At 44.4% G+C, this 19,056-nt stretch overlaps 1 protein-coding gene across 2 annotated transcripts in view; it reads left to right on the top strand.

The window, feature by feature from the left end:
- LOC147018368 (inositol hexakisphosphate kinase 1-like) overlaps nt 1–19,056 on the top strand; it is a 66,504-nt gene that overhangs the window by 12,681 nt on the left and 34,767 nt on the right. Inside the window, exons 1-2 of one of the 2 annotated variants that reach the window (XM_085897950.1) lie at nt 6,711–7,377; nt 14,789–15,137. In XM_085897950.1, the coding sequence (XP_085754076.1) occupies nt 14,888–15,137 (250 nt within the window). In that variant the 5' untranslated portion in view covers nt 6,711–7,377; nt 14,789–14,887. Of the gene's footprint in view, nt 1–6,710; nt 7,378–14,788; nt 15,138–19,056 lie in introns of those variants that run through there. The other variant, XM_085897949.1, reaches the window with a different exon arrangement.

Consider the following 19,056-nt stretch of genomic DNA (forward strand, 5'->3'; position numbering starts at 1 on the left):
AGCCTCCACACCAAAAAAACACGATCTTTTTGTCCCGATCTTCTTCCTCTTCCTTTTCCTTTTCCTTTTCCTTTTCCTTTTCCTTTTCCTTTTCGACCCCGAACAGAACGTTTTTATCCTCCCGTCCTCGTCACTTCCAATCGAGCCGTTTTATTGGCCCACCGCCGTCGGCTTCCGCCAATCGTGATCACGGGGCAGAGCCATCCGCAGCCCTGTCCTGTGACGTCACGGCCAGCCTCCAGGGACTACTAAAAGGGGTTTACGCAGACACACTTACCCTATCCCGTGTCCCTATCTAATTACGGGACAATTATCATTTCCCCCTTGAAGAAATGAACATTTACTAGACAACTTATCACCACTGAATTGATACTTATTACATCGAGATCCTGGTAGACTCGAACAGCATGGCATGCCTAATTAAACATCCTAATTACCCTTTGAATGCATACCCCCCCCCCCTCAAACGTAACAATATATATATATATATATATATATATATATATATATATATATATATATATATATATATATATATAGTAATATATGTATATATATATGTATATATATATATATATATATATATATATATATATGTATATATATACATATATAAAAAATATACACATATATTTCACCCTTGTTGTGGGCTCATCAGGACAACATACTGCTGAATTGTTTCTCGTGACCATACTTATCTCTTCAATAAACACAGATCGAACCCCCGAACCTGATGACGCAGTAGGGCACACATTGAGTCCTTTACATCCACGGCACTCATCTATGAACCTCTGAACTATGAAATCTATGAAATCTATGAACCTTGACGAAGATCTGTTCCTATATAATATCACATGATGTTAGCAACTTTTAACTGCAATTTATTTATTTCATGATAATGTGAATGCAATTGAGGTTCAAGGTTGTAGTAAGGAAACACAATAGTTTGAGAAAGCCAAGGTGTTTTTGCTTTGCAAAAAAAATATATTTTTTATATATATATATATATATGATGTGGAAGAGAAATTATTTCCTTCCGAACGCAAAAACTTTCTTCTTGAAAAAATACAAATATCTTGGCTTAACTTGAACCGTTATGTGAGTATATTGTTCCAAGGACATTTTGAACATCCCTCATAATTGTGATAAATTTGAAACTTTTAAATTTGTTGCCAAAGTTAAAACCTCGACTCCTTATTTTTCTTATTCAGTATATACAAATCTGTTCTTTGAGGATTGTAAATAGGTGCAGCACTCGATGGGTTGAGTTATGCAGTTCTATACGATTTATGAGACCTGAAGACATGTACATTACAAGTGGTATCACATTATGTTAGTATGACACCATTTAACCTATTAACCATTTCGTTGACTATTGTATGTACTGCTCTGCTAATGTGCACCATGTTTACAATTCTTACTCGTGAAAAAATGTATTTTAATGGCAGAGACAATATGTGGTGCATATTTAAACATTATAACACCGTACATTATTTTTCCACAGCGAGTTTTCCTTTTTTCCATTTATTTATCCAGTATTGAAAAAAATTGTTTTCATGCACCAGCTTGGATCATGGGCTAGATAGAAGGATGGTAGAAAGTGGGTATGATCAAAAGTCTTGATCCAATCCTTCACCTCTCCCATTGTATCTGTCTTTCAAATTCATTCCCACCATTACCTACTGATTCTGATGTACTATACTCTGTTACAGAGCGTCGGTACTGCTGAAGCACTTTCTTGGCAATGATTATACTGAGTGGTTTGCCATTGCCTTCCCAGCTTAGGGCAGGAATTTCGCTAGAATGCCGGCGACAGCTCACCTACTCTTTCCGAAGGACACCATGGAATCTTTAACATCCGCCGACGAATGCCTAAACTGAGGGATAGCAACAACATTGTTGAATCACCCTGCCTGTGAATCAAAGGGCGGAGGAGCTCCTTGTGAGCCAATGGCCATCCATATATAGTGCCCAACTGTGTCTGCGGACGTCCTCCTGCAGTTGGGTTACTTCTTATTAGGAGGTTGGTGGCAGGATTTGCACTCTGGCCACTGTGAAACTCTTCATTCCACAAAACACAAAAACGCAAAGAAATCTGAAAACCCACTCCGTGGGAGTATCTCTTGTGCAGCTTCCCTTCGCAGGGCAGCTCACCGGATGACGAGATTCAGGCAAAGCCTTCGGGACCCCCAATCTTTGATGATAGGAGGGAAACCATGGGGTAACATTCCCGGGTCAGATTGCGGGAGAGTGTGTCGGAGTGGTGCTGAGGTATCGTCCAGCAGACTGCACCAGTCGTCCATCACGTCCACCAGTCGTCCATCTCCTTGGGTTAACCTGAGGCGGTCCCTTCGGGTGGGTGCCTGGAATGTCCTATCCCTAAGAGAGGATGATCACCTGTCTCTGTTATCATCTTAGCTCAAGCGTTTGGACATCGGTATTGCAGCTCTCTCTGAGGTTCGGAGACCAGATTGCGGCGAGATCATGGTGGGTGGTTACAACAACCATTGGTCTAGTCACTCTGATGATTACCATGCCCAAGGAGTTACTGTAACTGTGTCCAATAAATAAGCTGACCCCAATGATAATTGAGGTAACACCGGTCAACGAGCGTATTATGAGACTAAGGATTCGTCACTCCTTGGGTGTCATTTCCCTGGTCTCTGTTTATGCTCCGACTGAGGCGAGTGATCTAACCATGAAAGACGTATTCTATGCCACTTTCGAGTCTGTGGGTAATCAGTGCCCCAGACGAGATACACTTCTCGTCTTAGGGTATTTCAATGCCTCGACTGGAACTGATCGAGATAGTTATGAGACGTGTGTTGGTCCCCATGGGTCAGGAACTGTGTACCTGAATAGCACGAAGTTCCTTGACTTTGCAAGAAGTCATGGACTTAGGGTGGCTGGTTCATGGTTGCAGCACCGACAAGCTCATCGCTGAACTTGGTATTCCAATGCTGGAGGTGTGGCAAAGGAGATCGACCATGTCCTCGTCGATGGTCGCTGGAGGATGATCCAGAACAGCAGGGTATACCGGAGTGCCTAGTTCCTCAATACTGACCACAGGCTTGTTGTAGCAACTCTTAAGTTTCACTTTAAATCTAGGAGAATGGTACCATCCCAGCCTAGGCTGGATGTTAGCAAGCTCAAGGATGAGAGGGTAGCTGAGGAGTTTGCCAACAAGCTGAGTGGAGATTTGGGGGGTCTGGGTGCTTTGGGAGGTCCTGAAGAGTTGTGGAGTGCCTTCAAGGCCACCGTCCTTGATGTTGCCGGTGGATGTCTTGGAATTCACCATAGGGCAAAGAAGAATTTTGTCTCTCAAGAGACACTGGATACCATTGACCAGAGTCACATGGTCAGGCTTAATGGCAGAGCTGAGCTGTTCAGGGAGCTGAGGCATAAAACTGTACGTGCGCTAAGGGTGGACAAGGAGGCTGATGTGCGAGGAATCTGTGAGGGGGTAGAGCATCACCTGTGGTCAAGTGATTCTCGTCCTGCTTACAGGGGAATTCGTGCATTGCGTTCATCCAAGCCCATCCCTCGGATTACTGAAGTTAGAGCAGAGGGTGGAAGGTTCTTGACAGAGGAGTCCGAAGTGAAGGCCCGCTGGGCCGGATACTTTGAGCGGTTGTACCAGGCTGATCCCCCAGCTGTCGAGTTGGACGTCAAGGGTGTTACAAAAACTGTTGCTGACCCTCCAATCAACTGTGGTCCACCTTCGCTTGTGGAAACACAGGCTGCGGTGAACCGGTTCAAACGGGGGTAAAGCTCCAGGGATCTGTGGCATCTATGCTGAACTTCTCAAGGCTGGTGGAAATCTAATTCAATTTACCTAATCTAATCTAATTCAAGCCAAATCTTCAATTTACCTAATTATTCGCATGGGTAGGTTACCGAGAGATTGTACCTCAACGGGACCGCTTGGAAACGAGCCGCTTAAGCAGCTCGCTTCCTTTTGGGATAACCGAGCGGGGTATTATCGCGCAGTCCCGTTGGACCCGATCACTTTACCGGCTATTTAAAAACCAACTATATTCCGAGTGCAAGATGGCAGCTCAATTAAGGGAAGAGGACGCAACGAACAGGTTTACATTCACACAAGGACATTTATTATAATAAAGCACGTATGCAATTATACAAGGCAAAACACGCATGCAATTATACAAGCAACAAAAGCATGACAAAAGAACTACGACCGTCTATACGAAAAGCAATGCAAACATTTACAGCACACAAAGGACTTAACAATTTCCTACTTATGAGACGGGCCCACGGACACACGTACGCACACACACACATCCAATAAATGGTGGCAGAGGCCTTTAATAACGGGCTCCAGCTCGGAGGACAAGTGAGCTGAAACCCAGAACTTATCTCGAACTTCTCCACCTCGTGTGGTCTTCAAGTTGTTCGGACCCGGGCTCCAGCGAGAGCGCCCTGGACCCAATCGCCGTGAGCTGCAATCCTTCCCGAGCTCCCGCGAATCCTCCCGCGCTTCTCAACAAGTGCTGGTGAGACGAGGCGCCGATCCTTCCCATAGATGCATCGCTTCCCCGAGGAACCACCTCCAAGAAGAGGTCGATGAGTCGCACCAAGCCGGAACCAAAATGGAGAACAAAGAGCTCCACAAACCAAGAAGAAGAATTTGCCACCATTCGCACCTCGAGCCGATCAACCGGCTCAACTTCCGTCCAAAACAAAGCAGCTCGAAGCAAAAAGCTCTCCCGAGCCAAACAGAAGCCGAAGCTCACTGAACCACCAAAGCAAAAAGCCTCCAAAAAGCCTCCTCCCGAGCCAGGCCTCAGCCGAAGCTCACTGAGCCAGCCGAAGCAAAAAGCTTCCGAAGGCCTCAACCCTAACCCAAGCCAAACAGGACCCGAAGGTCTGCTGAGCGACAACTCTCTGCTGAAGCAAAAAGCTTACTCCTCAAACAAAGAAGGGATCTCGTCCTTATCCTTCTCCGCCCCCCTCCCCCATGCCCGGCGTGACTCATGCCCTCGTGATCCATCCTCCCGCTCAACCACGGGTGGGAGGGAGTTGTTGACATCATGAATCACGGGACGGCAGGTTCTTATTGCTCTTCGCAGAAGAGGGGGAGGTATGTCTCCATTGTTCGTTCCCTAACTATTAAATCGATCCGCAGCGCATCTAATCAATTTCTGAACTTTTAAATAATGGAAGGTGAGCTATCTAGGGAACAAGCACTTATCGACATAGCTGACTAAAGGAACCTGTATGTTGTGTGCAATCGAATTCCAAATTCGTAACAACATCTTGGATGCTGCTGTCCTGTCTGTGCCTGTTTGTGGTGAGGATGTTGAGGTCGTGGAGAGATTCACTTACCTTGGCAGTGATATTCATGGGTCTGCTGGCTGTGAGTCAGAGGTCAATAGATGTCTGGGTCGGGCCTGGGGAGTCATGAATTCACTGGATCATGGGGTGTGGCGCTGCCGGTACCTGTGCGGGAGGATGAAAGTCCGAGTCTTCATGTCCTTGGTGCTTCCAGTGTTGCTCTATGGATGTGAGACTTGGACTCTGACCAGGGATATGAGATGAATACTTAATTCCTTTGGTACCAGGTCTCTTCGGAGAATCCTTGGCTATCGCTGGTCAGACTTTTTGTCCACCGAGCGGTTGCTGAGAGAGACTCAAATGAGATTTGTTGCCTGCATAGTCCGTGAGCATCAGCTGCGGCTGTATGGACATGTGGCTCGTTTTCCTGATGCTGATCCTGCTCACAAGATTCTCTCAGCTAAGGAGTCTTGTGAGTGGAGGAGGCCAATGGGCCGATGTACTCATGGTTGCAGCCGGTTGATCGACATCTCAAAGAGATGGGGATGGGCCAGGCATCTACCTGGGGGATGGCCTTACAGAGGCCCCTGGAGTACTGGCAGAAAGTGGACGCAGTGACGCGCTGTTCTGGCGCATGCTCCCACACCTGACCTTACCTCGGAGGGGGGGGGGGTGGAGCACAGATGGGACAGAATTGAGAGAGTAAGATTGAGGGGTTTCTTGTTGAAGAGTTGTCAGTGTGTGTGTGTGTGTGTGTGTGTGTGTGTGTGTGTGTGTGTGTGTGTGTGTGTGTGTGTGTGTGTGTGTGTGTGTGTGTGTGTGTTTGCCAAGCTGGCATCCAAAGCCAGTGGCCGATTGGACATCCTCCATCTTACAAAGTCTTTCCTTGGCACACCTGAGGTCCTGGACATGTACAAATTTTTTTTTTCTGTAGCCTGATGGAGTACTGCTCTCCCCTCTGGGCTGGTGCTCCCTCCTCTCACCTTTCTCGGCTTCATGCTATGGAAACCAAGGCATTTCAGATCATTGGTATCTCTCACGATAAGGCTGAGTTTTTGGGTCTCTTACTCTCTCACAGCAGGTAGGTCTTCTTCCATCCTCTTTCTCTTTCTGTCTTTCTGTCTGCTCTTTCTGTCTTCTACCATATCCTCTTCAACCATGCCCCCGCCTACCCCCCCTGCTCTGTCTGCGATCTGTCCCCCCCCCCCCATATCTACGCAGGGCGCTCAAGGTCCGCCAGCAACCCTCTTCTGGTCGAACTACCAAAATCAAGAGTCACTGCTCACCTTCATTCTTTCATCCCTCTTTTTTCCCACCTTTGGAACAAACTCCCACACACTCTTCAATCCCACTCTTCCCTCCAGGTCTTCAAAACAGCTGTTCACCACCATCTCTTGTCTTCCCCCATCCAAAACCATGATCTTTTCTACCCCCGTTAATCCACCCCAAACCCACCTCATTCAAATTCCCTGCTTTCCTTCCTGAAAGTCTCTGCAGTGTCCATCTTCGTTACCCCCGTGTACCCTGCCCCATCTCTTCCACTAATCACCTAATGTCTCTGTTCCCCAACTGTTTAGTGCTTCCCTCCTGCCCTTCTTGTCTCCTGCTCCCCTTGTTAGCTCTTCCACGAGCCTGGACATTGTATTTATTTTAAAAATGACTGATCGCAAAATCTTTGTGAATTGGTGATTCGAAGATGAAGACGGGTGATTGTTGGAAAACCAATGGATTCAATCGACAAATGTGAAAAATGTATGTTTCACATACAACCACATATTTCAAAAAGAGAAAGTGAACCCTTCAACAGGGTTAGGGTGATGCTTGACAACAGATGTGAAGAACTTTTGCTGAGATCTCATTTATACTCCCAAAAGATCTTCATTAACTTTTGATGGGGTTGTGATCTATAATTAGTCTTTGCAATTTTTTTTATAAACAATAAAGCTAACCTTTGGCTGTCTACCTTAATTACGCCGACAGGAAAAAACACAGGTGCTTGCTGTTCTTGTGTGCTGGATTGATATTTTCTCCAAATGAAAAGCTTCCAAGTTTTTGCCAATTTGAATGACATGTGGGCCAAAAGTAAGCAATGGTGCACAGCAAGAAACCTCACATTTTCCATCTCAATCCAACACGTTTGTATCGGATGTGAAAATGGCTTTGTAATTACAGAAGAATGTTGGTGCTGAAATTTTGGAGAGTTTCACGCGACATTGCCTTGGCTCAAATATAAACAGAGATCACGTGTATGTGTGCTCATCCATGGATAATGTTAACTCTTTCTGAATCATGCTACGTTCAATCCCTATCTTGTGTGTGTGACATCTGTTGGCTCTCAGTTTGCACTTATTTATAATCAGGATGCTGGAATGGAACAGCCCTTTGATGCGTGTGGCTTTTTGTGTCATTATCTTTCCGTTTGGTGTGGGTTGCTGTTCTGAATACATGAGTGGAAAACAAAGTGTCACCTGGAGAGGAGGCTTCACAGTTGTGGTTATCTCTCTGTATTGGGCAGTAAAGTGGGAAATAGTTTCAAACTCACTTATCATTTAAAATTAACCACATCCGGGACATTATGTGCAAGATCAAACGCTCTGAGTTTGGAGGTCGGCTGTTTAATTGTCATCCTGGCTATTCTCATATTTTTATATTTTTATTTTTTGTATACCTTCTCAAGGCTCGTGAGAGAGCGAACACACAACGCACAGCAAGGGAGGCATGAGACAAGAGGGGCGGGAGAGGGAAAGACAAAACAGTGGGGAATAGAGACATTAGGAGATCTGTGGAAGGGAGTGGGATGGGGTGGGGTACACGGGGTACACAAGATGGACACTACAGGGACTTTCAGGAAGGAAAGCAGGGAATTTGAAGGAGGTGGGTTTGGGGTGGATTAACGGGGGTAGAAAAGATCGAGGATTTGGATGGGGGACGATAAGAGGTGGTGGTGAACAGCTGTTTTGAAGGCCTGGAGGGAAGAATGGGATTGAACAGAGGGAGGGAGTTTATTCCAAAGGTGGGGAAAAAGAGGAATGAAAGAGTGAAGTGAGCAGTGATTCGTGATGTTGGTAGTTTTACCAGAGGGGGTTGTTGGCAGACCTTGAGCGCCCTGCAGAAATATGGTGGGGACAAATCGCAGAGGGAGCAGGGGAGGGGGGGGGCGAGACTGGAGAGGAGACGGTAAAAGACAGAAAGAGCACCGTCCTGCCTGCCGTGAGAGAATGAGAAACCCAAAGGCTCAGCCTCATCGTGGGAGGTACCAATGATCAGAAATGCCTTGGTTTCCACAGCGTGAAGCCGAGAAAGATGAGAGCAGGAGCACCAGCCCAGAGGGGAGAGCAGTACTCCATCAGGCTGTGGATGAAAGCTTTGTAAGTGGTCAGGAGCTCAGGTGGGCCGAGGAAGGACTTTGCACGACGGAGGATTCCCAGTCGGCAACTGGCTTTGGAGGCCAGGTTGGAAATGTGGCTTTCCCAGGAAAGATCATGACAGATAGTGAGACCCAGAAGCTTGAAAGAAAGGTCTTCTTCCAGAGAATTGTTGAGAAAGTAGATGGGGGGTGGGAGGGGTAGCGGGGGGCGGGGGGTTCCATACGGTCCTTTCGGAGAGACATAGTGAGAGTGTGAGATTTGTCAGGATTGAAAGACATGTTCCAAGTGTTGGACCAGTTTGTGATTTTACCCAGATCTGCAGTGAGCAAAGAAGCTGCTGCTTGCCGGTCTGAGGGATGACTGATCATACGGAAAAGGGTGGAGTCATCAGCAAAGAGATAAAGAGGATTTGCCAGAGACGTAGATATCATTGATGAAAACCAGAAAAAAACAACAGGGCCCAGAACGCTACCTTGAGGAACTCCAGCCTGGACAGGAAGAGGGGATGAGAGAACTCCATTTAGGGCCACTCATTGACTGCGACAGGAGAGGAAGTCTGTGAGCCATGAGTGGAGATGGCCTTGGATACCATGGGAAGAGAGTTTGGTGAGCAGGGCAGGGTGCCAGACTGTGTCGAAAGCACGTGATATGTCCAGGGATATGGCTCTGATTTCATGTCTGGCATTGAGGACCTCCATCCATTGTTGGGAGAGCAGAAGCAGCATATCCAGGGTAGAGTGACCTGGTCTGAAACCAAATTGATGATTGGAAGTCAAGCCATTTGAGAAGAGGAAGGATTTAATGTCTGAAGCAATGATGGATTCCATAACCTTGCTGATAATTGGGAGAAGGTTGATTGGTCTGTAGTTGCAGGGATCTGTTTTTGCACCTTTTTTATGCAGGGCAGTGATGTTTGCTGATTTCCAAGCAGATGGCAGATGACCTTGGGCAAATGAGAGGGTGAATAGAACAGAGAGAGGGTGAGCAAGAGCAGAGGAGCAGGCTTTGAGGACACGTGGGCTGATGCTGTCTGGACCGGTTGCAGAATCTGAGTCGAGGTTTGGCAGCAAGCTCTCCACCTTGTCAGGAGAAAAGGATACAGAGTCCAGGGACAGTTGGGTGTGACTGTGTATGGTGGGTACAGAAAGCAATGGGTTTCGGACACAAGACTTCAATGGAAACACCAAGTTTAGGCATTCAGCCTTTTCACGTGCGGTATCAGCAGTGCGGCCATTTGAGGTAAGGGAGGAGGAGGGAGAACATACACCAGAAACAGATTTGATTAGACACCACCAGGATTTTGAGGAGGGAGAGAGGTTTTAAAGTTCAGACTTGAGATGAGAAAGATGTTGTTTTCTGGCTCTCCTGAGGGTAGATACACACTTGTTCCGAGCTTTATGGAAGGAACTGAGATTGCCCTCAGTTGGGTTTGCTTTCCATGAGGCAAAGGCAAGTTGTTTCAGGACAACTGCCTCGCCACAAGCTTCAGTGAACCAAGGGCGGGAGGAAGGGTAGGACAACTAAAGACGAGAGGGGATAAATCTGTACATGAGGGAGAGCAAGTTTCTTTGAAAGAATTCCAGGATGAGTTGATGTTGGAGAAAGTAGCGATAGGAGACCAATCTATAAGTTTGTTGACTGCTTGGAGACCCTGCCAGTCGGCCTGAGTGAAATGCCAGACTCGACGGCGGTGAGGTGGTTCTCTGATAATAGCCAGAGAGATGTCCACTTTGACAAGGACGTGGTCAGAAGAACCGATTGGAGCGGAGGAACAACAGCAGATATTGTCAGGGAAATTTGTCAAAATCAGATCCAGAAGAGATGGAGTACCATTGGGAAGTACTTTAAAAATAGTGTGTGCTGCTTCCTTTGATGATGCTCAGCAATTAGAGGATAGAGTACAAGAAAACCTTGTGGCTTTACATCTCTATTGAGGGGTGAATGTTTTTTTTTTTGGGGGGGGGGAGATAAAATGTTAAAGGTGAAGGGGCTTTTTGGGGGAGTGTGGGTGGGGGGGGGGAGACTGCAGAGATTAATGCATAATCACTGGTTGGTACCACTGGCACCCAGTGTGTTCTGGAAAATTACTTTCCTCAAGGTCAACGGCTGCATTTGTCTGAAGTCAAGTCGTGTGTGTGTGTGTGTGTGTGTGTGTGTGTGTGTGTGTGTGTGTGTGTGTGTGTGTGTGTGTGTGTGTGTGTGTGTGTGTGTGTGTGCGCGCGCCACCATGCCAGTCTGCCACCCATGCATCCTGTTTGGGAATCCATTGCACAGTTTCAGATGATTTTTTTCAGCCTGGGAATAAGATTTCACACAGTTGAAATAGCGACTTCCGGCTTTTAGTTGCAGTTGATGAAATTCACAGAACCACCCACTGCAAGAAGCAGGCATGCGCCTCCGAGTGGAAAATGAAGGAAAGTGAATATGACAGAAGAAGAATAACAATATGAGGAACAAGGGTCACAACCAGGGTTTGAGAAGGAGATGAGGTTACTGTTAGATATTGAGTTCCTTTACAAGAATCTTCAACACAGGAAGAGGACATTACATCATTCAAAGCCTGCACCAGTGCTGCATACTTTGTTTGATCTTGCTCTATCCATTTGCTGAGCTTCAAGCAAGAAAGCAGCTTGTACCATTTTCAATATCTTTCGGATGGGCTTTGAACCGCTGATCTCCCATATGCTGAGCGGAAGCTCGAACCATTACACCACCGAGTCAGGTTCACTCCACATGATGGATCCTGGCAGCTCTAATTGGGGTATTTTCAGGACGTCTTATCTAACATAAATTATGAAATAAATCGTTAATTCCTTCTCTACCCCTTAAGCCATTTAACCATTTTCATATATTTTATTGGTCTATCCATTGCAGCTAAAGTGTGAGTAGTGAAAGCACTGGAACCGAGTCCCATACAGCCGTTGCTGCACGGTACCGGGAGCAGTAAGTGCTGCCTGCCACGCGGAACATTATCCCTCGCTTTACCAAACAATCTGGAGTCATCACTGGATGCTGTTGGGCACAATGTTGATAATTAATGTCGTTCTCTGATCTGTTTGGTTGTTTTCATAAGTTTTTCTTTTTCGTAAAGGTGTATTTGCATTGAACACAAGGTTTTGGTTTCCTTATGCATCAGAGTGGAAACAAGACGAAATGTCTAAGACTTTTGCACTGCAGTGTATACAGTATTTTACACCAAGAGTGTTTTCAATTAATATCGATTTAAACTTTTTTTTAGAGGCACAGCCATAACCGGCAGAAATTGGGATGAAGAAAGAAATTGGAAATCGCAGACTTTATACTGAGAATGAATTTCATCCAAGACCCATAGCCATCATTTAAGTATTTGTTCAACACTTATTTTGGCCATGTTCTGTGGTTTCCAGTAAACTGATCGGGATGTCCTACAAAACGCAGCGGTCGGATAGCTCAGCTGCAAATTTCCGTAAATTTCAGCTTCAAATCCAGGATTTATTACCTCCACCACCGAAGGTGGACACCTGTCTGCCTGTTTGTCTGTCTGTGAGCAGGATATCTCAAAATGTTGACGGATTTGGACGAAACTTGGTGAACAGGTTAAGTGTGTGACAAGGACGAATTGGTTAGATTTTCATAAAGATCTGGATCCGGATATGAGAATTTTTAAAGTGATTTTTCATCATTGAGCGATAGGACCAAAAACAATATATAGCATGATATCTCAAAAAGTTGTGGATGGATTCAGACGAAACTTGGTGGACACGTTCGGTGAAGAATTGATTTGATTTTGGTGAAGATCCTAATCGGGAAACAAGAGGGTTTTTTGGGGGGGGTTTATTTTTTTTTTGTGATTCTTCATCATTGAGAGATGGGGCCAAAAACGATATATAACATGCTGTTTCAAAAATTTGTGGACAAGTTATGACAAAACCTGGTGGATGAGTTGGGTAGGTGACGAGAACAAGCCGATTAGATTTTGGTTCAGGTCTGGATGAAGATCCGACCGATCATTGGGATACAAAATGTAAACTGTTCAGCCTGGTGGAGGTACGCACTCTACCGAGTGCCTTTCTCGTTCTTGATGTGTTTTTTCTCCGGCTTTAAACTCTCCAGATGAAAAATATAGCGCTGCATCGCAGATCGTATTGTCTTTTGAAAAGAACATAAATCCACACTGAAAATGTGGATCAAAATTTTCTTATTGCACCATTGGAACCTGTGCCATGAGCATTTAAATTCTGCTTTACATTTCTGTTTAGTCGTAAAGTATGAGGTGAGACATTAAAGAAAAATAATCAATTGACCATTGCATATGGAGAATATTTAGCTCCTGCTGTCTGTTGGTTTCTGAGAAAATGTAAATGTTATGAAAACAGATTGACCTGTGGACTGGCTTTTTACAGCTATGACTGAGATATTATAAGGAACAACATCTCGAAAGCATCTGAAAATGCAAAGCCCGTCCGCATCCGCTTTGTATTCGGACTTCTTCCGTATGCTAAGCATGACAAAAGCAGTTAAAACATATTGGGTAAAAAAAACCAGTAGAACATATTGGGCCCAATAAATATTTGAAATTATCATGCTATATATCCTTTTTGGCCCCATCTCTCAATGGTTGAGAGTCACTTTAAGAATTAAACAAAATCTCGTTTCCGGATTCGGATTCGGATCTTCATCAAAATTGAGCCAATTCATCCTTGTCACACACCCAACCTGTCCACCAAGTTTTGTTCGAATCCGTCCACAACTTTTTTGAGATATCCTGCTATATATCGGTTTCGCCCTATCTCTCAATGGTGAAGAATCCCTTAAAAAATTTCTTGTGTCTAGATCTAGATCTTCAGCAAAATCTAATCAGTTCATCCTTGTCACACACCCAACCGGTCCACCAAATTTCATCCGAATCCCCCCACAACTTTTTGACAACGGACAGACAGGGGTGAAAACATAAGCTTCTTCCACCTTTGGTGGTGGAGGTAAAAAAAAATTTGTTTTTTAATTGACGATTTTTGGTAACCCTGACCTTTTGACCTCAAAAGCAATAAGCTTCAATGACGCAATACGTAAACCCTGGTCAGATTTCAAGTCAATCGGATGAAAACTGACAATTTTATGTGATCTTGACTCTTGACCTTTTGATCAAAAAAAAAATCTGCTTCTAACTTTGATTGGTGAACCAATTCGATGATGCAATATGCAAATTTGTTCAAATTTTAAGTTAATCAGATGGAAATTGACGATTTTATGCAACCTTGACCTTTTGATCTAAAAATAAAACAAAAAAACAATCGGCTTCCAGCTTTTGATTGGTGAACCAATTCAGTGACCCAATATGCAAATTCTTAAAATCCCAGGTCAATTGGATTAAAATTGCTGATTTTTATGTGACATTGACATTTGACGTTTTGACCAAATTATTTATTTGTTTTCTCCATATTCTCATTATAAAGCTTTGTTGAAAATTTGATGACAAAAGCTCAAATGGTAAAAAAAAAAAAACATGTTATGGCCTGGACAGATGGATGGATGGACAGACAGACAGACACACAGAGAAGGGAGTGTGTGAGAAGGACAAATCGATTCGATTTTGGGGAAGATCCGAATCCGGATCCGAATTTGGGGAAGATCCGAATCTGGATCCAGATGCGATAATTTGTTAATTGAGAGATGAGTCCAAAAACGATATCTAGCACGATAATTCAAAAAGTTGCGGACGAGTTTTAACAAAACTTGATGGATGAGTTGGGTAGGTGACAAGAACAAGTCAATTCGATTTTGGTTCATGTCCGAATCCAGATCCGGCCTATCAGTGGGATACAAAACGTGAACCGTTCAGCCTGGCGGAGGTATGCGCTCTGCCGAGTGCTGTTGTAGTTGCTATAAGCGGATCTTTTATTGTCTACAGTGTATTTTTTTTATGAAAAGCTTTGCAGTCATCCTTTTATATACACTGTTTGCTAAGATCAACGCAATTAGCTACTCAAAAGTGTAGTAACCTGATTGGCTGCTTGTAAAAACTGAGTTGTCAACTACATTAATTGTTGAAGAGTCGATGACGAGTGGATGGTACAATGAAATGGAAGCCATTCTCAAATCTGAGACGTTGAACCGAAAATGTAAACCCACATCTGTTGTCTTTCCAGAGGATGGCACCGTTTACTCTTCACTCGCCAATCTGATGCCGCACTCACCATACCTGTAAGACGGTGATTGGGTGCTGAGAGTCGTGCCCCGATCTGGCCATGGTTAAGAGGGAACTTCGTGTGTGGGAGGCTGATATGGCTCTTCCGGCAGCACAGAGTTGTGCTGTATCCCTGCACTGTGCCTCATCACGAGGGATTCCTCTGCAGCCGTTTGTACACCAAGTAGCTGGTCATACCAGCATTTTATCTTACGACTCAGAGACGATCTGCAAACCGCTCATCCGGAGAGAGCAGCGATTTTACCAGAGTCTGCCGCCAGAAATGCACCCTTTCACTCCACAGTACAAAGGTTTGTTTTGGAAATTTTGAACTACAATCACCTGAATCAATCCTAACCAAAAGTTTTTTTCATATGCTTATCACGTTCTCTGGGACAATATCATACCATATCGAGTTGGGGATTATACAATTCCAATTGGGCTTGAGAGTGTAGATGTTGTGGCCTGCACCTGGCTGAAGCGAAGCAGAAATGCTGTTTTGTGAATATGTGAACGACTCTGTTTACTTTATAATTAGTGCACCTTCTACGAGGGAAGAAGAAAGATGGTTAACAAGAATGGGATATGCTTAATATTTATCACAATGTACATCATTGTCACAGACAAGCACCACCACATCTCATTTGTACTTGTAAAATGACAATTTCTAATGGGAAACCAAAATTTGTCAATGAGAGTCGTTCAATGAGTGGAAAAAAAAAAACACCCAGCATAATATCTGTGCAATCATTATTATAGGATTATTATGCCACTTATAGAATAGCATTAGTCCTAACAGGAAGGTACAGATGCAGCGCACTTATCTTTGAGCTGTCTCGTCTGGGTTTGATTCCAGACCTGCCCATAAACCGTCGGATTGGTGCTTCAGAGACGGGGCATTGCATCACAAAGTGGGCCATCCTTCGGGTGGCCGTTGAACTGGGTGTCCCATCTGTTAGCATTCGCTAGTGGACGTTAAAGATGACAAGGAAACAGGTTAGCTCTGGGACCCTGTAATAAATAATAACCATTCCTTTTATGCCGTGATGCACATTGGGCTGTTGAGGCAGCTTCATTTGGCTAAGGAGGACAGTACAGTCCTGGACGGGTCGCCACTCCTACGCAAAATACCCGAATGACTTATTACCCCAGTAAGCTCGTACTCATTTTGCCGACGTTGGAAGGATGACAAGTTGAGTCAACCCACCTGGTATTATTTCAACATCGTGACAGGGGCTCAAACTCAGGACCCTAAGATCTTAAGCCAGCCATCTTAACTGTGAAGCCAACACCAGGCTCTCTTTTACCCAGTACAGATTCTAAATTCTTACTGCTGAGAAGGCAAGAACAAACAACTTAATGCAATCTTTGTCATGAGGCTGCTGGAGCATCACTGAACCTGCCTTCATGTTGTTGTTGGTTGTGTGTGCGTGCGTGTGCGTGCGTGCGCATACAAGTTTCTCCATAAGCACTGGAACCCCATATGAAAAGCACTAACGAAACAGCTGTGATAAGTCATGGAGTGTAGTTATTTTTGGCATGCTTGCTCATAAAATGTAAACATGACATCCAATCATTTTAAACTGCTGTCTTCATTCATTGAATTATTATTGATCACAAAAGACATGCAGTTTGTACTGCACAGTCACTCAAAGCAACTTTTTCATGGTCAGAATTGAACTCACTTTTATCATCAAGTGTTCATTCAGGGCTTTGCAGTATTTCATGGCTGTGATATCCTCTTCACAAGTGTCCCTGGATTGCCAGTTCATAGACGAAGCTACAGCTATCTTTCCTCCTATTTTGTCCATAATTTCATGTCCACGTCATACCATCTGATAAAAAACATCATACGAGGTATTTTAACCATCAAAGTAAAAGTTAACACTTTTGCGTTAAGATATTGTTACGGTTGTGGGGGTAGATGGAAGAATTTAATAGGGAATATAGTATTATGTAGAGTTGCTTGGTCCGTGGACGTGTAGGGGGATCTCGATGTAACTAAGTAGGGAACCTGTGAGCTTAAGTGTTACGTGTCACCACACGAGGGGGTGGTGTCGTGTTAATTAGCTAGGGTTTAAGAATAAGCTTCCCCAGTATGTAATCGCCCCTCTGTGATTTTTCCCTCTGTTTTTATATTTCAAGATTGGCAATAAAGGTGGGAAACACGTCCCTAAAACAATTACAAACAGGCAGAAAGCCCCGCCTGCAAAGGGTGAAACTGGCGAAGTTACGGCCCCGAGGCTGATGATTGATGGGTGTGACGTCAGAAATTAGCCAAGCAAGCAGAAGCCACGTCTTCCCGGGTTTCGTGTGAGCATGCAATGCGCCGGAGGTGGAGGATGGAGAGGCATGATCGAAGAGGATGGGTTGGTTGCGCATTGTTTGGCGAGGCGAGAGTTGAGGGTGAGCGCACGCCCGAGGAAGACAGCATGATTCATGTATTCGTGTTGAGGCGATTTGGCTCGCGTGGTGAAGCAAGATGCTGGCCTTTTGGCTCTTCTTTGGGTCAATGAGGACTATTTGCATATGAAGCCGTTGCACTGGAGCTCTGAGCCTTGGTGCGGAGTGCTGCTTGCGGATTGCCTGGCGTGCGTTTGTCCCGCTACGAGAAAAGCAACGAGGCGCCATTTTGTTGCACGCATCTGCATGTGTGAATAGAAGCGCCTCGATCCCAAGTTCCACAAAGACCAGCTCTGGGCCGAGCTAAGTACAAGAATACTCGAAAGGAAGGGTTTTCTTCTTATTTTGTTTTCCCTTTGTCTGTATTTGAGTCTGTGTGAAGAGGTGCCTCGACTTTAGGATCTATTGACGTCATTATTATCATTACCCTTTTGAATTATTGTGCTTTGTAAATATTTGTCTATTTTCATAAAATGTATTCCTTTTAATAAGCTGTATCCGTGTATTTGTCGTGGTGTTCAAGTATAAACCCCCCTTGTTCTGTCCTGGTGCTGTGGTCCTCTGCCCCTCTGCCATTGCACCCCCTTCCCGCACGCACATTAATCTCTGAGTCCCGGCTGTAGGCCTTCAAGGGAGAAGCTTTGCCATCCGCCCAGGTAGGGGTTAGACCCTGCGGACATGACTATTTTACAATGGAGTTTTGATTAACATATAATTTATGAGTTAACACTGGTCTTAAAATAAACCATGTGCATGTTATGGTTGTGTTATGCAAAAATTCCAAAGCATTCTTCATTCCCGCTTATCAAAAAAATAAAAAGACCCAGGACTGATGGACGAGTACTTTGTCACAGTTATCAAAATATTTTACAGCTTGTAAGACTGAACTTATGCTGCAAGGATAGCCTTGAGGTGTGTACATACCTTTGAGTTGTCTAGTTTGGGTTGACATGCATCTCGACCAGACTATAAACCGTCACCCTAGTGTTTCCCATGCAGGGCGAGTAATCACTAAGTGCGCCATCCATCGGAAGGGCGTTAGACTATAAGAGCTATCTGACAGTATTGGTTATTGGTGGACATTGAAGATCTCAGTGTGTTTTTGTGAAGAGGCAAAGAGTTATTGCCAGCACCCTGAACAAATTCCAAATTTCCGCCACCTTCAGTCGAACATCAGACCTGGCCGCACAGTTCGTGAAATTTTTAGGCTGATAACATTCCAATGCTGACCACACAGGTGGGAATAATTTGGACCATTAAAATAGTCTTAGTGTCGTAATAGTAGTAGTAGTAGTAGTAGTCGTAATAGTAATACCAATAGTAATGTCATACAACATCTTAGTTTACCAAGAGGCTATGTAAGACATCATCAAACATTCGTTCCTACTTATGAAGTTACTTTTCATTGTGCAACATGGGAGTTATGTCAGTGGGAATAGGTTGAGTAGTAAAACGTCATTTACATCTCTACATCGAGAGAGAGTTTCCTCGGGGAGCTTAAACACTGTTCCTATTTGGCACTGCAAGTCCATGCCAGTCACAGACAGGCTGCCTGGTTTAAAGCTTTGTTGTTTTGTTATAAATCAGTCAACCGTGTCTCGTTTTTGAAAAAAAAAAATTTTCAGGAGCATAAATTTTTTGTCCATTTTATATGGTCAAAATAATGCTGTGAATTATAAACGTTTTGTTGCTTTTTAAAAATAAAATGTTCATGAAAATTTATTTCACCTGCTCCCAATAATATGATTTGTCAGGAAACAGTGCCATGTTTTTGAGGGAATATATTTAAAAGCGTAAAAATAACCTATATTTATCCGTTATTAATGT

This window comes from Eptatretus burgeri, chromosome 10 (genome assembly GCF_056783735.1).
Source record: "Eptatretus burgeri isolate ZD-2024b chromosome 10, Ebu_testis_v1, whole genome shotgun sequence".
Classification (NCBI taxonomy): domain Eukaryota; kingdom Metazoa; phylum Chordata; class Myxini; order Myxiniformes; family Myxinidae; genus Eptatretus; species Eptatretus burgeri.